This window comes from Pseudomyrmex gracilis, unplaced genomic scaffold, assembly GCF_002006095.1.
Source record: "Pseudomyrmex gracilis isolate BER0280 unplaced genomic scaffold, ASM200609v1 scaffold_82, whole genome shotgun sequence".
Taxonomy (NCBI): domain Eukaryota; kingdom Metazoa; phylum Arthropoda; class Insecta; order Hymenoptera; family Formicidae; genus Pseudomyrmex; species Pseudomyrmex gracilis.
This window is the reverse complement of record NW_018020666.1, coordinates 537,384-554,864: the sequence shown is the minus strand read 5'-3', so window position 1 is coordinate 554,864 and position 17,481 is coordinate 537,384. Positions and strand designations below refer to the sequence as shown.

General features: G+C 38.9%; 5 protein-coding genes across 5 annotated transcripts; 4 read left to right on the top strand and 1 right to left on the bottom strand.

The window, feature by feature from the left end:
- Positions 1 to 1,196: 1,196 nt before the first annotated feature.
- Positions 1,197 to 3,773, top strand: LOC109855165. Its single transcript, XM_020429062.1, has 2 exons — positions 1,197 to 1,709; positions 1,800 to 3,773. The coding sequence occupies exons 1-2, from the start codon at positions 1,555 to 1,557 to the stop codon at positions 2,461 to 2,463; spliced, it is 819 nt and encodes a 272-aa protein (XP_020284651.1). The 5' UTR covers positions 1,197 to 1,554; the 3' UTR covers positions 2,464 to 3,773.
- Positions 3,774 to 4,990: 1,217 nt separating this feature from the next.
- LOC109855166 (venom allergen 3-like) lies at positions 4,991 to 6,573 on the top strand. The gene is made up of 5 exons (XM_020429063.1): positions 4,991 to 5,196; positions 5,432 to 5,602; positions 5,702 to 5,783; positions 5,885 to 6,017; positions 6,128 to 6,573. The coding sequence occupies exons 1-5, from the start codon at positions 5,050 to 5,052 to the stop codon at positions 6,306 to 6,308; spliced, it is 714 nt and encodes a 237-aa protein (XP_020284652.1). The 5' UTR covers positions 4,991 to 5,049; the 3' UTR covers positions 6,309 to 6,573.
- A 246-nt stretch (positions 6,574 to 6,819) lies between these two features.
- Positions 6,820 to 8,483, top strand: LOC109855168 (venom allergen 3-like). Its single transcript, XM_020429065.1, has 5 exons — positions 6,820 to 7,016; positions 7,148 to 7,318; positions 7,424 to 7,505; positions 7,741 to 7,864; positions 8,137 to 8,483. Exons 1-5 carry the CDS (start codon positions 6,885 to 6,887, stop codon positions 8,309 to 8,311), a joined length of 684 nt encoding a protein of 227 aa, XP_020284654.1. The 5' UTR covers positions 6,820 to 6,884; the 3' UTR covers positions 8,312 to 8,483.
- A 1,189-nt stretch (positions 8,484 to 9,672) lies between these two features.
- On the top strand, positions 9,673 to 13,155 carry LOC109855167 (venom allergen 3-like). The gene is made up of 5 exons (XM_020429064.1): positions 9,673 to 9,929; positions 10,158 to 10,328; positions 10,438 to 10,519; positions 10,616 to 10,742; positions 10,887 to 13,155. Exons 1-5 carry the CDS (start codon positions 9,795 to 9,797, stop codon positions 11,062 to 11,064), a joined length of 693 nt encoding a protein of 230 aa, XP_020284653.1. The 5' UTR covers positions 9,673 to 9,794; the 3' UTR covers positions 11,065 to 13,155.
- Positions 13,156 to 14,406: 1,251 nt separating this feature from the next.
- On the bottom strand, positions 14,407 to 15,661 carry LOC109855159 (zinc finger protein 135-like). Its single transcript, XM_020429048.1, has 2 exons — positions 14,797 to 15,661; positions 14,407 to 14,681 (listed from the first exon to the last, which is right to left on the bottom strand). The coding sequence occupies exons 1-2, from the start codon at positions 15,659 to 15,661 to the stop codon at positions 14,407 to 14,409; spliced, it is 1,140 nt and encodes a 379-aa protein (XP_020284637.1).
- Between the last annotated feature and the right edge of the window lie 1,820 nt (positions 15,662 to 17,481).

Sequence of the window (17,481 nt, the reverse complement as noted above, 5' to 3'; positions counted from 1 at the left end):
ATATCGCCAACGACCTTTTTTATATTTAAAACACTTTATTATAAAGAGTCAAGAGTGTGTTTGCGGACGGACGTCGTTTTTTGTTACTTATTTCTTTTTTTTTTTCATTTTTGCTTTCTTTATAGTTTTCTTTTGATTTTTCTTCGTTTTGTGATTAACTAAATCGGCAACGGGTGGTGCAACCACGGGTACAGATTCAAATGATGGCGGTGGAGGTGGCGGCGATGACGGCGGAGATGGCAACCGCGGTGGTGGTTTGGGAGTTCTGAGTTCAAGTTCGACGTTTCTGTCTCTCCGCTCGGAACCTTCCGCCTTCTTCTTTATCCTCAACAAGAAGACGCTCTGATCGCCTTCGGTTATGCAGTCGCTGTACACTTCTTGAGTTCCCGAAGTGAACTGCGGATAGACCGTAACGGTCTTGTACTGGCGATGGTCTTCCCCATCTTTGCACGGTTCTATCTACGAGACTTCGACTTTAGACGACTTGTTTTTAGAACGTGCAGTTGAGAAACAGTAAACGTACGTAGTTAAAAATATTGTCTTTTTTTTTAAATAAAACTTGTGTTTGTTTTTCAATATAAAACGAACTTTATAGCCAATAGTCTGCGCTCTGTAGACGGGATCTTCTCTTTTGTGCAAATGGGACATCGACTGGACGCGAAACACGATGCGATCGTCGCAATACGCGTTGAATATTTTCGGACCGCTCTTGCTCGTCGGTCTCTGAACCACGACGCAGTCGCAAGGAGGATCCCATTCCTTTTGCTTCTTCTTCGACTTGGTCTTGTTTTTCTCCAATCTGATAATTAGCTGGTTGCTAAGCATCTCCGCTCCGATCTCTTGGTAATATTTTGTGCAAACGTTCTTGTTAACCGACTGTGATGTGTATGACATTGGATGGGACATTGGAGAACACATACCTTGTTAAAAAAACATCTTGTTATTACAAGTTACGTCCCAAGTAGTACAATCCTGAATTAACACTTAAATCTGCGAGTTGAGCGGAATATTCCGTTTTCCGCGACCTGTGTGTTGAAGAATTAATATTTTTTATAAATATTTTAATGAAACTCTGTTAACTTTCTTCTAAGCGCGAAAAGCCGTCCGCGTTGAGCAAAAGGCGCACACACACAACCGCCTCGCAGATCAAGTGTTAAAATCACAAACACTAATTTGAAAACCAAGGTCATTACTTTTGTCGCTGAAGGACTGCATTTTCACTGGTAATTTAAAATTCAGGAGCCAACGTTTGTATTAAAAAGGAAAATACTTTTTTACCGATCCATTTTTTTTTTTTATGTGAAAGGTTATGGTTTGTTAAAATGTGCTACATGCAAGATCATTGCTGCACCCCGTGTGTAAGATCGATTCTTCGAAATCCGCCACAATCTTCGCTCGTTAGGAAATAAGTTCACGTTCCACCGCAGACTTGTCGCTTTCTTCGCAACCAACATGGCATCGTTTGGATAAAACCCGGTCTTCGAATTCACTCGCCATCGTGTAACTCGTGCAAAACAAGTTCATGCATCCGCACGAGCAGCGGTAACGACGAGAATGATCGCGGCTACCAAAGCCTGCGGTTGTCCACAATCTCGGCTTTCGTTGGTCGCTCGAGCAAAACGTTCGTGTTCGTTATCTGACGAAAGATTTTCTTGTTGCGCCAAAAGTTCCCGCTGCGCTCCGTCGTGTTCGGGACACGTTCCTTCCACGTACGTATCGCCAATTCGCGGAACAGATTTTATTGTTTTTCTTGTAGTTTTTGAACGAGTTAAGAAACAAAGCGCGACACACGGTTGCAGGACATTGAGCGTCGCGTCGAAAGAAAGCGTCGGCAAACAATCGTCGAGAGACAAATCGATGAAACATGGAGCGTCCAGCGCGGAGAGAATTCCAACGAAGAAGATCGTGTCCGAGATCGTACGGAAGAAACAGCCGTACAAAGAGATCGAGGCCGTCATCAACGACAATCGCGTCATCATCAGGATGCACAAGGAGCGGGAAGACAAGGAGGAATACGAGCCTCCGTGCGAGTGCGTCGATCAGGAGGTAACATCGAAGGATTCGACGTCGAGTTTAAAACAATGCGATAAAAATGGCGTAGCGTTTGAAATGGCCAACGGTACTCTGGAAATTCATCGCGCTTCTCGAGAAGACGCGACGGAGACGATCTGCGATCGCGAAAGATGCCGCGCGGTTACGTTGTATCCGAATGTGAAGGACAACGACTCAAAATCTTCTCAAGTAGTCGCGTCGGAAAGGGATGAACACGACAAATCGAGAGAGCAACTGGATCGGGAAGAAAATCCGAATATCTTCGTACTGAGAATCAGAAAGCGCAGCGACATTGGCGACAAGAAACAAAAGATCGACCTCGAGTTCCGAACACCGCGGCCGTGGCGATCAACGAAGGACAAGAGAAAGGAACTTTCCACGGTTAGATCCGAAAAGTCGGAAGAAACATAAAAGAAAAAAAAAACGAACGACAAGGAGAAATAAAATCAAAAATGTCAAAAGTTTTGATGTTCTTTCATTGTATCTGAATATTAATTCGCTTTTAATTCGCTTGATTTTAACCTTGTAAATTGATTCGAAGAAGGATTTAAATAAGGCCGCTCACACACTCGTGTTCTCACGAGATCAATTTGTCTCGGACTATCAGTCGAAGGCGGGTATTATTTTTAACGCGTAACAAATCGAGCTTCCGGGAATTGAAACCTCGAGAATCACCCGATGAATGCTCGCCGTTGTGTATTCGCTTGATTTGTCTCGCATCAGGTGTATCGTTCGGGACGTAAGCTCCGTAGAAAACAACGCGACAGGTGCCGAACGTCTCTCTTCTTGGGACGCAGAACCTTCATTTTTTAAAACGAGCTCTGTTTATCGAACTTCACAGATTTTTTCACTCGTCTTTCGAAAATCATTCGCTAAAGTACACTTATCGCAACTTTATTGTTTATTACGTTTCTATTTGTTACATGTATTATTTTTTTTTATTTTTTAAAATTCACAAAAGAGAAGTTTTCACAGCGCGTTTTCGATGCGATCTCCGCTAACTGCTACGACGCGAAGACGTAATCGAGGGAGAGTCCTGAGAAAACGTGTCACCACGGAGAAAATTGTCGTGCGTCGCGTTTCTTTATCCCCGAAGATCAGCGTTCCGAGCGGAGATCAAGCGTTGACCAAGAGAGAGAGAGAGAGAGAGAGAGAGAGAGAAAAAAAAACTCGGAAAAAAGAGATCTTCAAAAATCTCGAGGACGATTCTCACGATATGACGCTCAGAAGTCAGGTGCGCGCGTGAATGGACGCGTCTGGCTTCCATTCATTCATTCCTTCGGAGGGATTCGAATAGCCACCCGCCCACCAAAGCCCCCTATTTTTTGACGTCGAACAGTCTCAGAAGAATAGAAGAGAGAAAGAGAAAGAAAGAGATAGAAAAGAAAGAAAAAAAAACGATGATTTCTCACAATCAGTGGAGTGCGCGGCGATCCGAGATCGAGTCGTTCTTTCGACCGTCCCGTTCTATTGGCGCGTATAATGATAAGCCAAAGACTTTGAGCTTGCGCGATTTTTCAATCGACCTCGATAGCCCTTTCCACGTTCTCGGTTTTATTAATGCTCGGATTTGAGTGAGAAATATGTGACGAATTCTCTTTTGAGAAGAAAATCGTACGGAAATAATGTTCACAAAAAAGAACAAAAAATCTCAAAACTGCAATCATTATCTTGTTAATTGAAACACACCCAAGAAAATTATATTTAATTTGCGCGATTACTGAAGTTTTAATTCTCATCAATGTTTGAAATAAATAATTAATTGTGCACAACTCATGTATGTTTATTGTAATCATAAATAATCAATTTATTTATATCATTACGTAATCTGTCTCATGTACTTATATTTATATGATATTTATTTATGAGAAAAATTGTTATCACATACTCGTAATTGTGCCACATATTTCTAACTTAATCAGTATTTTTTTATCGCTGTCTATCTTATCATCTTAAAGAATCAATGGAAATCAACATATCAGTTTTTATTATCTTAATATCGAGTATTTTTTAAATTTAGATATTATATTGTAAATAATATGAAATAAAATTTACATAAATGAAAATCGCGCATAACCTGCGTTTTTATCACTTATCTAACACTGCGAACTGATTGCGGCGTTCTCGTCATATAAATATTCACAAAATTGCAGAAAAAGTTAGCAAAAAACTTTTTATTTGTTTATAAAAAATCTTTTTATTATCTTATATTATTTTTTTGTTGAAATTTTTTAAATGATTATTTTCTTTGGAAATATACTGTAAAGAATAATTATCGATTGCTAACATATGTCACAGTGTTTCTAACATTTGTACATCTGCGTGTTTCATAATGTCACTTTTAGAGATGGTAAATGTTACACAGCTTGCAAGTGTGCAAATAGAAAAGAATGTTGCTATCGATAAAGAATGTTTACTCAAAAGATAATTATTTTCTCTATCATTACATAAATATTTTTTACCACATTTGAATATTGTTAAAAAGATTATCAAAAAATATGTCGTTTTATATACATTTCAAATGTTAAAGTTTTCCACGAAAATAGTAAAATAATAAATAAATAAAAGTAGTAAAAACCATAGAGTAAACAAGTTTAAGTAAAATAAATTGCAAGTAATATGCAAACACCACTTTTATTTTTTATAAATGTGAAATAAAAAAAACTGTATAAAAAAACTGTACAATTATAAAAATTTTTATTTTACGGTGTTAAGTAATGCAACAATATTGAGTTTGATATTGATCTTGCTCATTTAAATGTAAGCAATTAAGATTTCTTACCGAGTGTGCAAAAGCAATTGCAAAGAAAAAAAAACAAGTCTGACTATTAATAAATACTAATGTATCATGATAATGTACGTGGTACAAGGTAACATATGTATATGAGGTATTGTTAACTGATAACGTGCGGCATATATAATGACTCTTCTGAACTTGTTTTCACAGTTAGAAAAAATTCGCCGAAGTGACTCGATCATCAACGATTAGAGAAGATCATGGCAATAATCTGCAATCTGTTATTCTGTACTATTTTTGTGGCAATATTTATAAATGCAATTTGCATTGCTGCATCATCTAAACCGACCAATTACTGCAATTTACAATCATGTAAACCCAACATTCACACAATGTGCAAATACAAAGTGAGTAACAATGTATGTCGTTATTCTGAACGTAGCGACGTCGTATACACATACGTGAGAGATTCTCTCTGTAAGCAGAGTATTTGTGTATGTTTGATCACGTATTTTGTGTATGTTTGAAAATTGTATAAAATGTAAATTACACCGGTATGAATCCGTTAATACTTTTTACAGCTGATCTTTCGTTCACTCTCTTTCTTCCTTTGCATAAAATTTTTATATAATATTGTCACAGTCGAACAATTTGGGATCGGCCTGTGTTAACCATAGCGATCGCGGATTAACCAATAAGGAGAAGAACGCTATAGTGAACAAGCACAACGAGTTTAGGCAGCGAGTTGCGTCGGGTAAAGAAACCAGAGGAAATCCCGGTCCACAGCCACCAGCAGCTTCCATGCCAAATTTGGTATAATTATATTTTACTCCGCAATATACATATATTAAAACTGTGTTGTAAAAAGCATACTTAAGATGTAAGTTGTTGAGCTTTGATTTGGTTTTCTAGTCTTGGGACAACGAATTAGAAACGATTGCGCAGAGATGGGCTGACCAGTGTAATTTTAGTCACGATGAGTGTAGAAATGTCGGTAAGTAATTATCATATATTTGTACAAGTATATTTTATATAAAAACATCGCTGCCTGTTATTACGATATATGTTATAAATCAACTTGATCTGGCCACACAGAAAGATATCCGGTCGGACAGAACATAGTCATGACAATGAGTACGGGAAAAAATGGCTCTCCTGTGGAAGACATGATTGGAAGTTGGTACAACGAAGTAGCCAAAATGGACAGACGAGAAGTTGAAAAGCTGACGTAAGTGTGATTATAAAAAGTGCAATATTTTTTTAAGTACATTAGATATGGCATGTGTGTGTGTGTGTGTGTGTGTACGTATTTTTAATAAAATTTATTAATTTCTCTAGGGGCAAGAACTTTCATGATATTGGTCACTACACGCAACTCGTCTCGGACAAATCTCACAAAATTGGCTGTGGTCGTATCAAGTATCGAGGACAAAATGGTTGGAATAATCAATTTTTGGTCTGCAACTACGGTCCAGCTGGAAACTATATAGGCCAAAAAATCTATGAAATAAAGAAATAAAATATTTTGCAAGTTAAATAAAACTTGAAAACCAAATCATCGGCAAGAACAAATAGTTATTGTGTTATTCATGTTATTTGATGTAATTAAAGTGATTGTATATAATCGTTATGTTATAATAGTATAAAGATGCACAGAAATTTAAATAATAAAGTTACTTACTATACACACATACACATTAAATACATATATAGTAGTGCTACGTAATAATGTAAGAAGATATCAGAAAATATGAGGTGTTTTGTCAAACTAATAAAATAAATATATAAAATCAAAATAAAAGTTTATTTTCTGGATGAAAATTGTTTTCACACTTTTCCTACGTGTTCGCTTTTGTCACGGACAATCGTAAAAGAAAAATAATAAAAGATAAAAGAAAGGAAGATACCGCACATGTATTTCGTAGTAAAACAAGTAATAAAACACAATAAATAATAATGATAATATTTAGTGATAAAGCGTCATATATAAATCAGAAATTCTTCTGTTGAGAAGGTCAGTTCGTTTTAGTTTCGACCAAAGAGAGAACAAAGCAATTTATAAGCGACAAAACAATAACATTCAAATAAACGTATAATGGCAAGAATTTTCATAGTGTGGTTTACTGTAATAGCAGGAATATTTGTTTCTGCTATTGCAAACGAGTATTGTAAAATCACATGTAAATTCGACGATACGGTATACAAACATACGATGTGCTTATATCCAGTAAGTACAATTATTCACGAGCATTTGAGAATATATCGTCTTTTTCGGAGAAGCGTCATAGTGTTAAAAAATCATATTAATTAAAACTCTTCTATAAAATATTCAGTCAATTCTAATACATTGTATTACAGTCACCAAACCCCGGACCAACATGCGTAAAACCGCATGATCAAGGTTTCACCGATGCTGAAAAAAACGCTGTAGTACAGAAGCATAATGAGTTGAGAAAAAAAGTCGCGTCTGGTATGGAAACCAGGGGTAATCCCGGTCCGCAACCACCGGCAGTTAATATGCCGGACTTGGTAAGACGTAATATATGTATATAACATATATTATACAAAATTTAAAGTTGTTTTTAAAGCTTGATTATACATAAATATTATTTCAATTTTCTTAATTTTCTTCAGACTTGGGATGATGAATTGGCGACGATCGCGCAAAGATGGGCCAATCAGTGCACTTACGGCCATGATAATTGTATCACCGTCAGTAAGTGATATAATTTATGCAATAATATTTATAGCGTAAAAATTTATTACTATTTTGATTCTATATTTTTATACATAAAAATGTTTTTACATACATTTTCGACATGATAAATGTAATGACGTCAGTAATGTGTAAGTTATACAATACCATAACACAACGTGCAAATTTATCGCTATTTAATCGTATATTTATAATTCCATATTTGTTTACTTATAAACAATAAATGTAATTGTAGAGAGATTTAACGTTGGACAAAATATAGCTTACGATCCCAATCATGACGCAACTGTAGAGAAATTGATTCAAAAATGGTACGATGAGGTAAAACTTCATGATCGAAAAACAGTCTCCAGATTTCAGTAAGTTTTTTGAATATTTAATATTCTAAATATACATTGTATGATATTTTATAAATTCTATTGATAAAATTTGTACAATTTTTATTAACAAATTTGCATGTTACTTAAATTAAGCCTGTCTAAATAAACATATACTAGATTTATTACTTTTACAAGTGATATAACACAATATAATAATATCGTTTAAAATCATCTTTAAATTATATTTCTGTCATATTTACTATTAAATTAATATAGAGGCAAGACGGAAATAAGAAACAATTTATTTACAGATTTGATATGAAAACTGGTCATTACACTCAAATAGTTTGGGCAGATACGACAAAAATTGGTTGTGGAAAAATAAAATATACAGATTCAAAAGGTTGGATTGGACTTTACTTAGTTTGCAATTACGGTCCAACCGGTAATTATATCAATAAGCCAATATACAAAATTAAGAAGTAAATTAAATTATCAACAACATATAATGACAAGGCAACAATAAAGCTATATACACGTGATCTTTTAGCAATTATAATGTTGTCTATCATATATTACTTTTATCTCTCGTGCTACGAAAAACAATAAATGCATGTTTTATGGAACTATAATAATCGGTATATAAAATAATACAAAAATAAAAATCAGAGCAAAAACAATCTTTATTGTAATAATAAACAAAAAGCAATATTTAGTTTTGCTTTTAATAATATGTGTATTTTATATTTCTTGATATAAATTTTATTCTTTTCATTATGTAATTATTAAATTATTGTACATTATTAAACAAACATTAAATATAAAAATATATTTGTTATCTCAGTACATGTAAGTTACATAAAATTTTAATAGACCAAGTGAAGTATGTGCGTGTTAATTTATGACATACCACACCACAAATGCAAATAGTCATAAAACAACAATACAAAAAAGTGTTATGAAATGTATTATGATAATATGTTCTGGAACGACACTTGCAACGTATAAATATAGTCAGTGTCAATGTCAACAGAGTCACTGGCAACATCGGTCATATTTGAAGCAAGAAAGCGTTATTACAATTTATAATGATCGCTTTATATTTAATTTTGTGAAAAAGAAAACATTATCATTAAAGGTGTTTGACAACGAAGTAGATTGAAGTAGATTAAAAAATATCTAAATGGGAATTTCTGATATGTTGTATTTTGCTGTAATGATGAGAATGTTTGCTGATATTGCCGTGATCGACTACTGCAATATAGTGTAAACGACTTAACAAAGGAGTTCACACGATGTGCAAGTATTCGGTAAGAAAGCAGAAATTATTCTATTAAATATATATTACATATTAAATATATTATTAATTATATTAAAATTATATATGTACACACATGCACACATATGTACACACATATAAATATAAAATATAAATGTAAAATTTATATCTTTTATTGTTGAAAAAATCAAAAACCCAAATTTTTATATACACACATAGATAAATTCCATATCAGTTGTCAGTGCCGATGTAAATATGCTACGACTAGAGTAGCGTACTTAGTATCATTAATTCTAATACGTCAAATATATTACAGTCGCTAAATTGCTCGGGAACATGCAAAAACGGACGGGATATAAGTTTCACTGCGGATGAAAAAAATTTAATATTTCAGATGCATAATAAACTAAGACGAAAAGTTGCGTCCAGCAGGGAAACCAGAGAAAGCCGCGGTCCACAACTAGTTGCGGTTAAGATAATGCTCCGAAATGATTATTCGCGACGTATAAAACCCAGTCAAATGATCAATATTCGTATCGATAACGTAGTCACTAAAAACAGCTGTCTTTGACAGTAATGTTGATATAACCCATAAATATTGCATTAAATTTTCTCAAAATTAGCAAGAAATAATATTTCTAACAAAGTTGTTTTAAAGTAAAATTTACCAAATCACAAAAAGTCATCACGATGAAAATTTCTGGTATGTTGTGTCTTATCTTATTAATAGGAGTGTTTGTTAATAATATTGCCGCGGTGGATTACTGCAAAATAAAGTGGTGTAAACAATTCAACAAAGGAGTTCACACGATGTGCAAGTACAAAGTAAGCGCATAGAAATCAATTTATTAAATATATTTTCTGTACATATGTATATACGATTTATTTTTTCTTTTTCTCAATCTCGTCGATATTTATAACCGCGAAAATATTGTATCTGTCGTTCGAAATCTTTTGCTTTTTTATTTTTATTAGAGAAGATGATAAAAGTCGAAAAAGTCGACACACAATCTTAAATCTATCGCACGTGTTTAATTTTGTATGATGTCGCAGTCATCAGCCCCGGCGAAAGCTTGCAAGAGCTGGAGTAATCCGGATCTCAGCGACGCTGAGAAGAATCTGATATTACGGAAGCACAACGAACTGAGACAAAAAGTCGCGTCGGGTCAGGAAACCAGAGGAAATCCCGGTCCGCAACCGGCGGCAGTGCAGATGCCGAACTTGGTATAAGACACACGGCGTGTGTTAAAAATTAATAATAAACATTTGTAATAATATTTAAAAATAAATATGTGCATAACAGTTGTTATATCTTTTATATACATTTTCTCAGACTTGGGACAATGAATTAGCGAGAATCGCGCAAAGATGGGCCAACCAATGCGTTTACGCCCACGATGAGTGCAGAGATGTAGGTAAGTTGAAATTTGTGCAATTTATGTTTGCGTGGTCATGGATTGAGAATATAATCGTTTTTTTCTATCGGTACTTAAATAAATATTTCAAACAAGAACAATACCAAGTTGGTCAGAACGTAGCCTACACGACGAGAAAAGGCAATCCCGGTCTGGAACAAATGATCGATCTGTGGTACGACGAAGTAGCTCTCTTTGATAAAAATCAAGTTTCTTCATTTGTGTGAGTGTTTTGTTTAAGTATTAAATATTTGATTAAATGTGCAGAATGTTTGCACATTTAGCAAACGAATCAAGTAACATCTGTGATTAAATTAATATTATGTGAATTATATTATCTCATTATATTTTTAACAAAACTATTTAGGTTTTCTAAAGGGACAGGTCATTACACTCAAATGGTTTGGGCTGAAACGACGAAACTTGGTTGCGGATGTATATCGTACAAGCCTACGAAAACCGACATGAAGAGACAGCACTTGGTATGCAATTACGGACCGGCAGGAAATTTTCTCACTCAAAGAATCTATGAAGCTAGGCAGTAAAATTTCTGGACTCAGTCGATCAAAAACGAGATGACGATTCGAAATCTCAAAAACGAAAAGAAAATTGAAAATTAAATTGTCAAGCGACAAATATGAAACTTCAAAATCGCCAAGCATCAGAATGGCAGTGATTCTATCTTTTTATCTCCTCCAATCTAACTCTCGCATTTACGACGAAGGTAAATGCAACAAATATATACAGCGATAAAATATATATATATCTTCGCTATTTCCGCGCGCGCACAAATGTCCGTTCGATTTAGCGCTCGCGACATATCGCGGACAAAGCCCCTTCAATTAATTGTGTCGCACCTTCTTCCGTTTACAAACTACATCGTCACTACGGGCAGTCCGACCTGTGTGTGTGTTGTCGCACAGCGTCCTGCTGCTGCACGATCCGAGTCATTCGGATGAATATATACGCGCAACGAGAAAAGTGTCAGCGCGCATTCATCGCGCTACACTTAGAATTGCGAAACAGAATATACGAGCGACGAGAGATCCATAGATCAGAAAGTCAGCGACGCTGCGGGTGTGCTCGCGCATCCCGGTTTCTCCGAAGAAAAGCACTCGTTCTCGCGCGCATCGGGAAAGGAAGACGGTATCGCGCGACGAAGGGAAGCCCCGAGGCTATTAGGGGCTCTAAACGCTTTTTAAAACCGTGATGGGGAGAAAAGCGTATCGAGTGCCCGGGGACGCGCGCAACAATGACGCCGGACAAACATTCCGATATACAGGCCCACCCGCGGCGCGCGCAAACGAGAAACGGACATGTGATCGGCGCGTATATCGCGCAGGTAATGTTTGGACGCGCGCGTCCGACGGTGGAAGGTGAAAAGAAGAATGACACGGCGAGAGACGCGGCGGAAAAACGGAAGAATTTGTATTCGCTGACAGGCGCGAGAGTCGTCCTCGTCGGCTATTTAGGGAGAATCGGAACGGTCTTGCGAAAACATTTTTTCCGACGCTCGTAAATTCGCCGGTTACTCAACGAATATGCAAAAATGCAAATGCTCGCACGACAGCTGAATTTCTGAGCGAAGTGCGTGTAACCGCACGTTGTAACCGCTGAGTAATCGTTCGACGAGCTCACAAAGAGAGATTTAAAACCGATTTTCTTCCGTGTCTTAGGTGCCAAGTTGCAAAAATATAAATACATTACAACTTCGCGTGAATAAAATAACTTACATTTTGTCACGAGAGAGACAAAATGGAAGAATTGAAATGGAATAATCCGTTTGAGTTGTGTGAGCGGAAAAGAGCGGAGGCAAACATAATTTGCCGCGCGTCAAGCGGGCTTAACGCGATGACAGACTACCGGTGTAATCTGAGATTAAGGTAGGCGTATTTGGCTGTAATCCGGGCGCAGTTAAGCAGTCGTTTAGTCCGAGGACATCCCTCTCGGTAACAAGATTTGGAAACAGAAACGGTTCGGCGGGCGGCAAGTTACCTTGAAGGGGATGTAATTCGAGAAGAAAGAAAGAGGAAAAGTGAGGAAATCGTACCAAAAAGAAAAGAACGAGATTGTTGTTCGCGCGAAAGAAGAGGCGATGGAGTCTCGGCGCTTTCTTTGCGCAATTTAGGAAATATAAAGTAAAATTGGAAAAGAACATTTACGGCTGAAAGGATGAGAATGGGATTTAGGAGTAAGAGAGAAACGTCTAAAAGAGAGAAAGTTTCGCACCCTCGGAACAAGGACAGTAAGTGAGCGAAAGAGAGCGAAGAGAAAGACAGAGATAGAGAAAGAGAGAGAGATCTGAAGAAAGAAGTCTCTAAGAGAGGGCTCGTGGTCATATATCTGTTGGAACGGCAGGGGGGTGTCAACGAGCTTCGACGAATGTCCCAGCGGGGTTTCTGCTACCCGAACTGCTACCGAAACTTTCCGCGTGAGAATTTGGCTCGCTCGAACGTCAAGCTATACCGACGTCGATTGGATCATCCAATCTCGCATCTAATTGCACGACCAGAAAGAAATTAAAGCTGTCTTGTGTAATCACGCGGAAAATAAAATGAGCGGGAAATGCAAATAAATATTAAAACTTTGATGCAAAAAGATGTATTAAAGTGTTCTTTTTTGAATAAACTTATTTAATTACTGGCAATTTTTTTTGAAAACTGTCAACACAAAGCAGACATTTTCCGAACTAGTGTAAAACTTTTTTCTCAGAGAAAAACCGATTTGCAAAAGTCTCACGAAAAAAAAGTTAATTGCAATCTACTTTTTCAAACCCTTCGTTTCCGACGCAAGCTCAACCCCTTCTCTCGAAATCACAGACTCGTACTCGACCGCGAAACATCCCGTAAAACCGTATTGTAATGAAAAAACGGCGGAAAAAAGGGCGCGGATGTACAGGCTCGCGTGTGGTAACTGCGTTCCCGATGAGGGCGAAAGGGCGCAACCCATCCGTTCTTTCCCCCCGCCGTTCTTTGCAGCGCGTCGCATAAACGAGCAAGGGGGATTCTCTATTACTCGAGGGGTTGCAATAGTCGGCGCGGCTGGTGACGCCATCTTGAATTCAATCGCCGGGAAAATGGTGGTGGTTGCCCGATGGCAGTGTTGATGGACGTTGTTTAAATACGCGATTTAAATTCACGCGCTCATCAATATTTATGCCCCGGTAATAAAAACTTTGTCGCAATTATTATAATCGGCTTTAACGTGTAATAAAAACCGCGTGTACCAGTTTTCTTACTCGAAATAATTAATATTTCTATATCAAATCTATTTTTTATCGTTAGAGTAAAAGGAACAGTTGTACGGAAAAAAATGCGAGAGATCTTCAGAAATAAATATTTATTTCATGTGATTGCAACAATAAATTTGTCAAATATGTAACAATATATATATACGATAATAATAAATATAATAAAATATACACATTTCGAAGTATATTCTTTGAATTCTTATTTACACAAGTATTTACACACACCGCGTGTAACACAGCGATATTTACATTTGTTACATTGTTCTTATAAATTTGTTGTTCGTTGTACTACGGGGATGAAGAACGTGCGATCGCGAAAGAACGCACAAACGTGACGGACTTTTGAACGACGATTTTTCAAATGGCGCGTAGTTCAGCGTTGTAAAAAATCGTATCAAAAATATTTAAAGCTCTCGAAGGCAATCGAACCACCGTACGCGAGGTACAGCGCGTTACGGTTTTGTGCGTAATTAATTTTGTGTGGCGCGATATTATATATACTTACATATACCCTGTAACTCTACTTGCGTGTGTATTCGTTAGTGTCGCGAACGATTTGCTTGAGAGAAAAAACTTGAAAATCTTTGCCCGATCATTTTTTCACGGTTTCATCAAAAGAGTCTATCTTTGATAGACGTCAGATCTGATAGACGTAAGGCGAAAGCCCGGACGCCGACTGAAACGGATGATTCAGAGCGAACATGCCCAAAGCGGCCGAGACGCGATAAGGATCGCGTATCTCGTGAGTTCTCGTGTGTTTCTTCAGATGATCCTTACGTCCGAATCGCTTACCGCAAACGACGCAGGAATGAGGCCGGATACCGGTGTGGATCCGTTTGTGTCGCGTCAGTTCCTCGTTCCTGGTGAAGGACTTCCCGCAGGACTCGACGTCGCATTTGAACGGTCTCTCGCCTAAAAATAAAATTAGAAAAACTATAATTTTTTATTTGTTTTCTCAATTTATTTCCCCGCGCTCATCGAAATTAACGTGGTTCGCTCATTATTGAGAGAAAGAACTTCAACTGACCGGTGTGTATGCGAACGTGTCCCTTGAGCTGGCCGTTGTTGCTGAACGCGACGTCGCAATACTGGCAACGGAACTTCTTCGGGCGCATCTTCTTCATTTGTTTGGCCGCGGCGTCCTGTTGGTGCACCATGTGCACCGCTTCCTCCATCGAACGATCGTAAAGTCCCGGAGGAAGAATTCCGGAGTGAATTCCCGCTTGAAGAGCGGGATGTATTCCGGAATGGAATCCGGAATGAAAGTCGGGAAAAGTGTAATACAACTCGGGGATCATCGTGGCCGACGACGGTCCCGCGATATTCGAATTTACGACCGCCATCGAACAGACGCCATCGTTCATAGACGCGAAGCCTTCCGGCGGTCGAAGTTCAAAAGTCGAGAGACATTCGAGGGTATGTTTGCCATCGCCGCTCGAGCGCAGAAACTCGCTGGAATCCTGATTCGCGAGAGCCTTTGAATCGACTGATTGCTGACGGAAGGCACGTGATTTCTTCTTCCTCTTCTTCGCGCTTTGTTGCACGTTGCTCTCGTCGTCCTCGAGAGAGGGTGTGGTGCTGGTCGCCACGTCGTCCGACGACTCGCTCCCTCGACGTTTTCTCGCGTGACGGACGACGTTCGACGACGTCGAGACCGTCGTGCCGTGATCCAAGAAACGACCTACGTCATACTTCTCGGATGTTTCGACGGTCGCCGAGCTCGTCGAGGTCGCCGAGGACACGATACTCTCCTCGTCGTCGTCGTCGTCGTCCTGCGTGGTACACGACGTGTTGCGAAGTGTGTTGTCAACAGTGACGATCCCGGAGGCCTCGTTCCCAGCTTCCGGACTGTGCCAGGGTCGGAAGAAGCTGCTGGTCTTCAGCTCGGACATATTTGTCGAGAATGATGATGCGCTCTATACATATAGTATTTTCCCGCGACGTGGTACTTCACTATCGACACTGTTCACGAACGGGATACATCGACACGACGAAGCGGACCATCGAAAGTCACTGAATACGAATATCTAGACTCGCCTCGGACCTTATATAGAATTATTTCCCACTGCCGACGACCCTTCGGGGGTCGAACCAATCCTCTTCACGGAGGGAGGATTGGTTCGTCCCCCCGAAAAGCGTCGGCGGGAGAAGGCTAAGGGCGAGGACGCCCTTGGCAGTAGGGCCGAAGGTGGGTTTAGAGGGGCCTGTCGAGGGCTCGATGCGCGATACGCAGCCCCTTTGTAGTGAATTAATCGCTCGCTGCGGCCGCGCGGGGCTCTCGCCCTTTTTGTCACGAGGGCAGGCAGGAGGGACGCGCGGACGATCGGCGTGGAAAGTCGTTGAGGGGCAACCGACGCAGAGCGTCCGATACGAATGAACGATATCGAGGGGGTCGCGAGAAAACCTATCGCGGGACTTACCCCGTCCTCGCATCGAACGTGCTGCTTTTCTTCGAACCATTTTTGACGGACACGCCTGTGACGAGAAATTTGACACCAACGATGATTGGTTTTAGCCTTGGAAGGGTTGGTCTCCGACGAGAAAGCGTGGGAGATATCGAAATGTGTTTCTCATCAAAATCAACAACAATAGTTTTGATTCGAATATTGTTGTCAATGGTTCTTAAAAAAAAATACGTGTGCTACAAATATTTTTAACGTGTCTGTAACACGAGAAAGATGTAGACAGAAAAAAGTTTATTTTTTATTGTTTTTTTTTTATAGAGATAGGAATTAAATTTTCTGAAAATACACTAACAAATAAGATTTTATTGCGTCTCTGCTGTGTTTAATTTCGTCGATTACTTTTAGCCAGACGCGAATGGCTCACGGTCGATCGCGCAGACTGAAAGAATAAATTGTTTACAGGAGCTCACCCGTTCCGAGATCGACGGACAGGCCACTTTACACACAATGAGGACCGAAACGCACAGAGTCCGGACCGCAGAGTCGTACGGGGGTGCAGAATGTGTGTATGGGATATATCGCCTACGTATATATATATATATACGTATGTACGGCAAAGGTCTCCGAGGGTGGAGCTTCGCAAAAGCACGTCGTTGATTTATTGTAACACTCGAAGAGAAAGAGAAAGAGAGAACTGCCGCTCTATACCCTCCGAGAAACGGAGAACCGCGTTCGCCGATCTCCCACCCACCCTCCCCTCATCTGTCGTCTGTCTCGCTTCCACCTAGCGTGACGACACCCTTCTGTCAAAACGATGTTCCTACAAAACCGGCCGGGGACCATTGATACCGGGTTCTGCCCTTTGTCGCATTCGTCACAACGTCATCGCCGACGCTCGTTTTGCGATGATCCCGTTGAAGCTGAAAAGCTTCGAGTAGCGTCTCTATATGATGCGTAATGACGATTTTGTTCAATTCACGATTTCTCCGCTTTAAAATACAAGATCTCTCTTCTCTTTTCGGGATCTTGATTTTATTATCTTTATATCTACTACGTTTGATCGATCGCGAGCGCAAACTTGGGTTTTCGTAAAGACGCGAAACGTCAGTCACGATGCGTCATTTGGATTGACGCGCTCAAGTTTTGATAGCTTAATTAATGTACGTTACCCTAAATCGATTTCCGTGGATCGAGAAAGTTGAGAGATAAGTTCACAAGAATCTCTTTTCTAGAACTACAATTCTTCAGAGTTTTTCTCATTTTCTCGCGTACCGTTTAAATTGCTGTCGTTTAAGAGCAAAATTTAT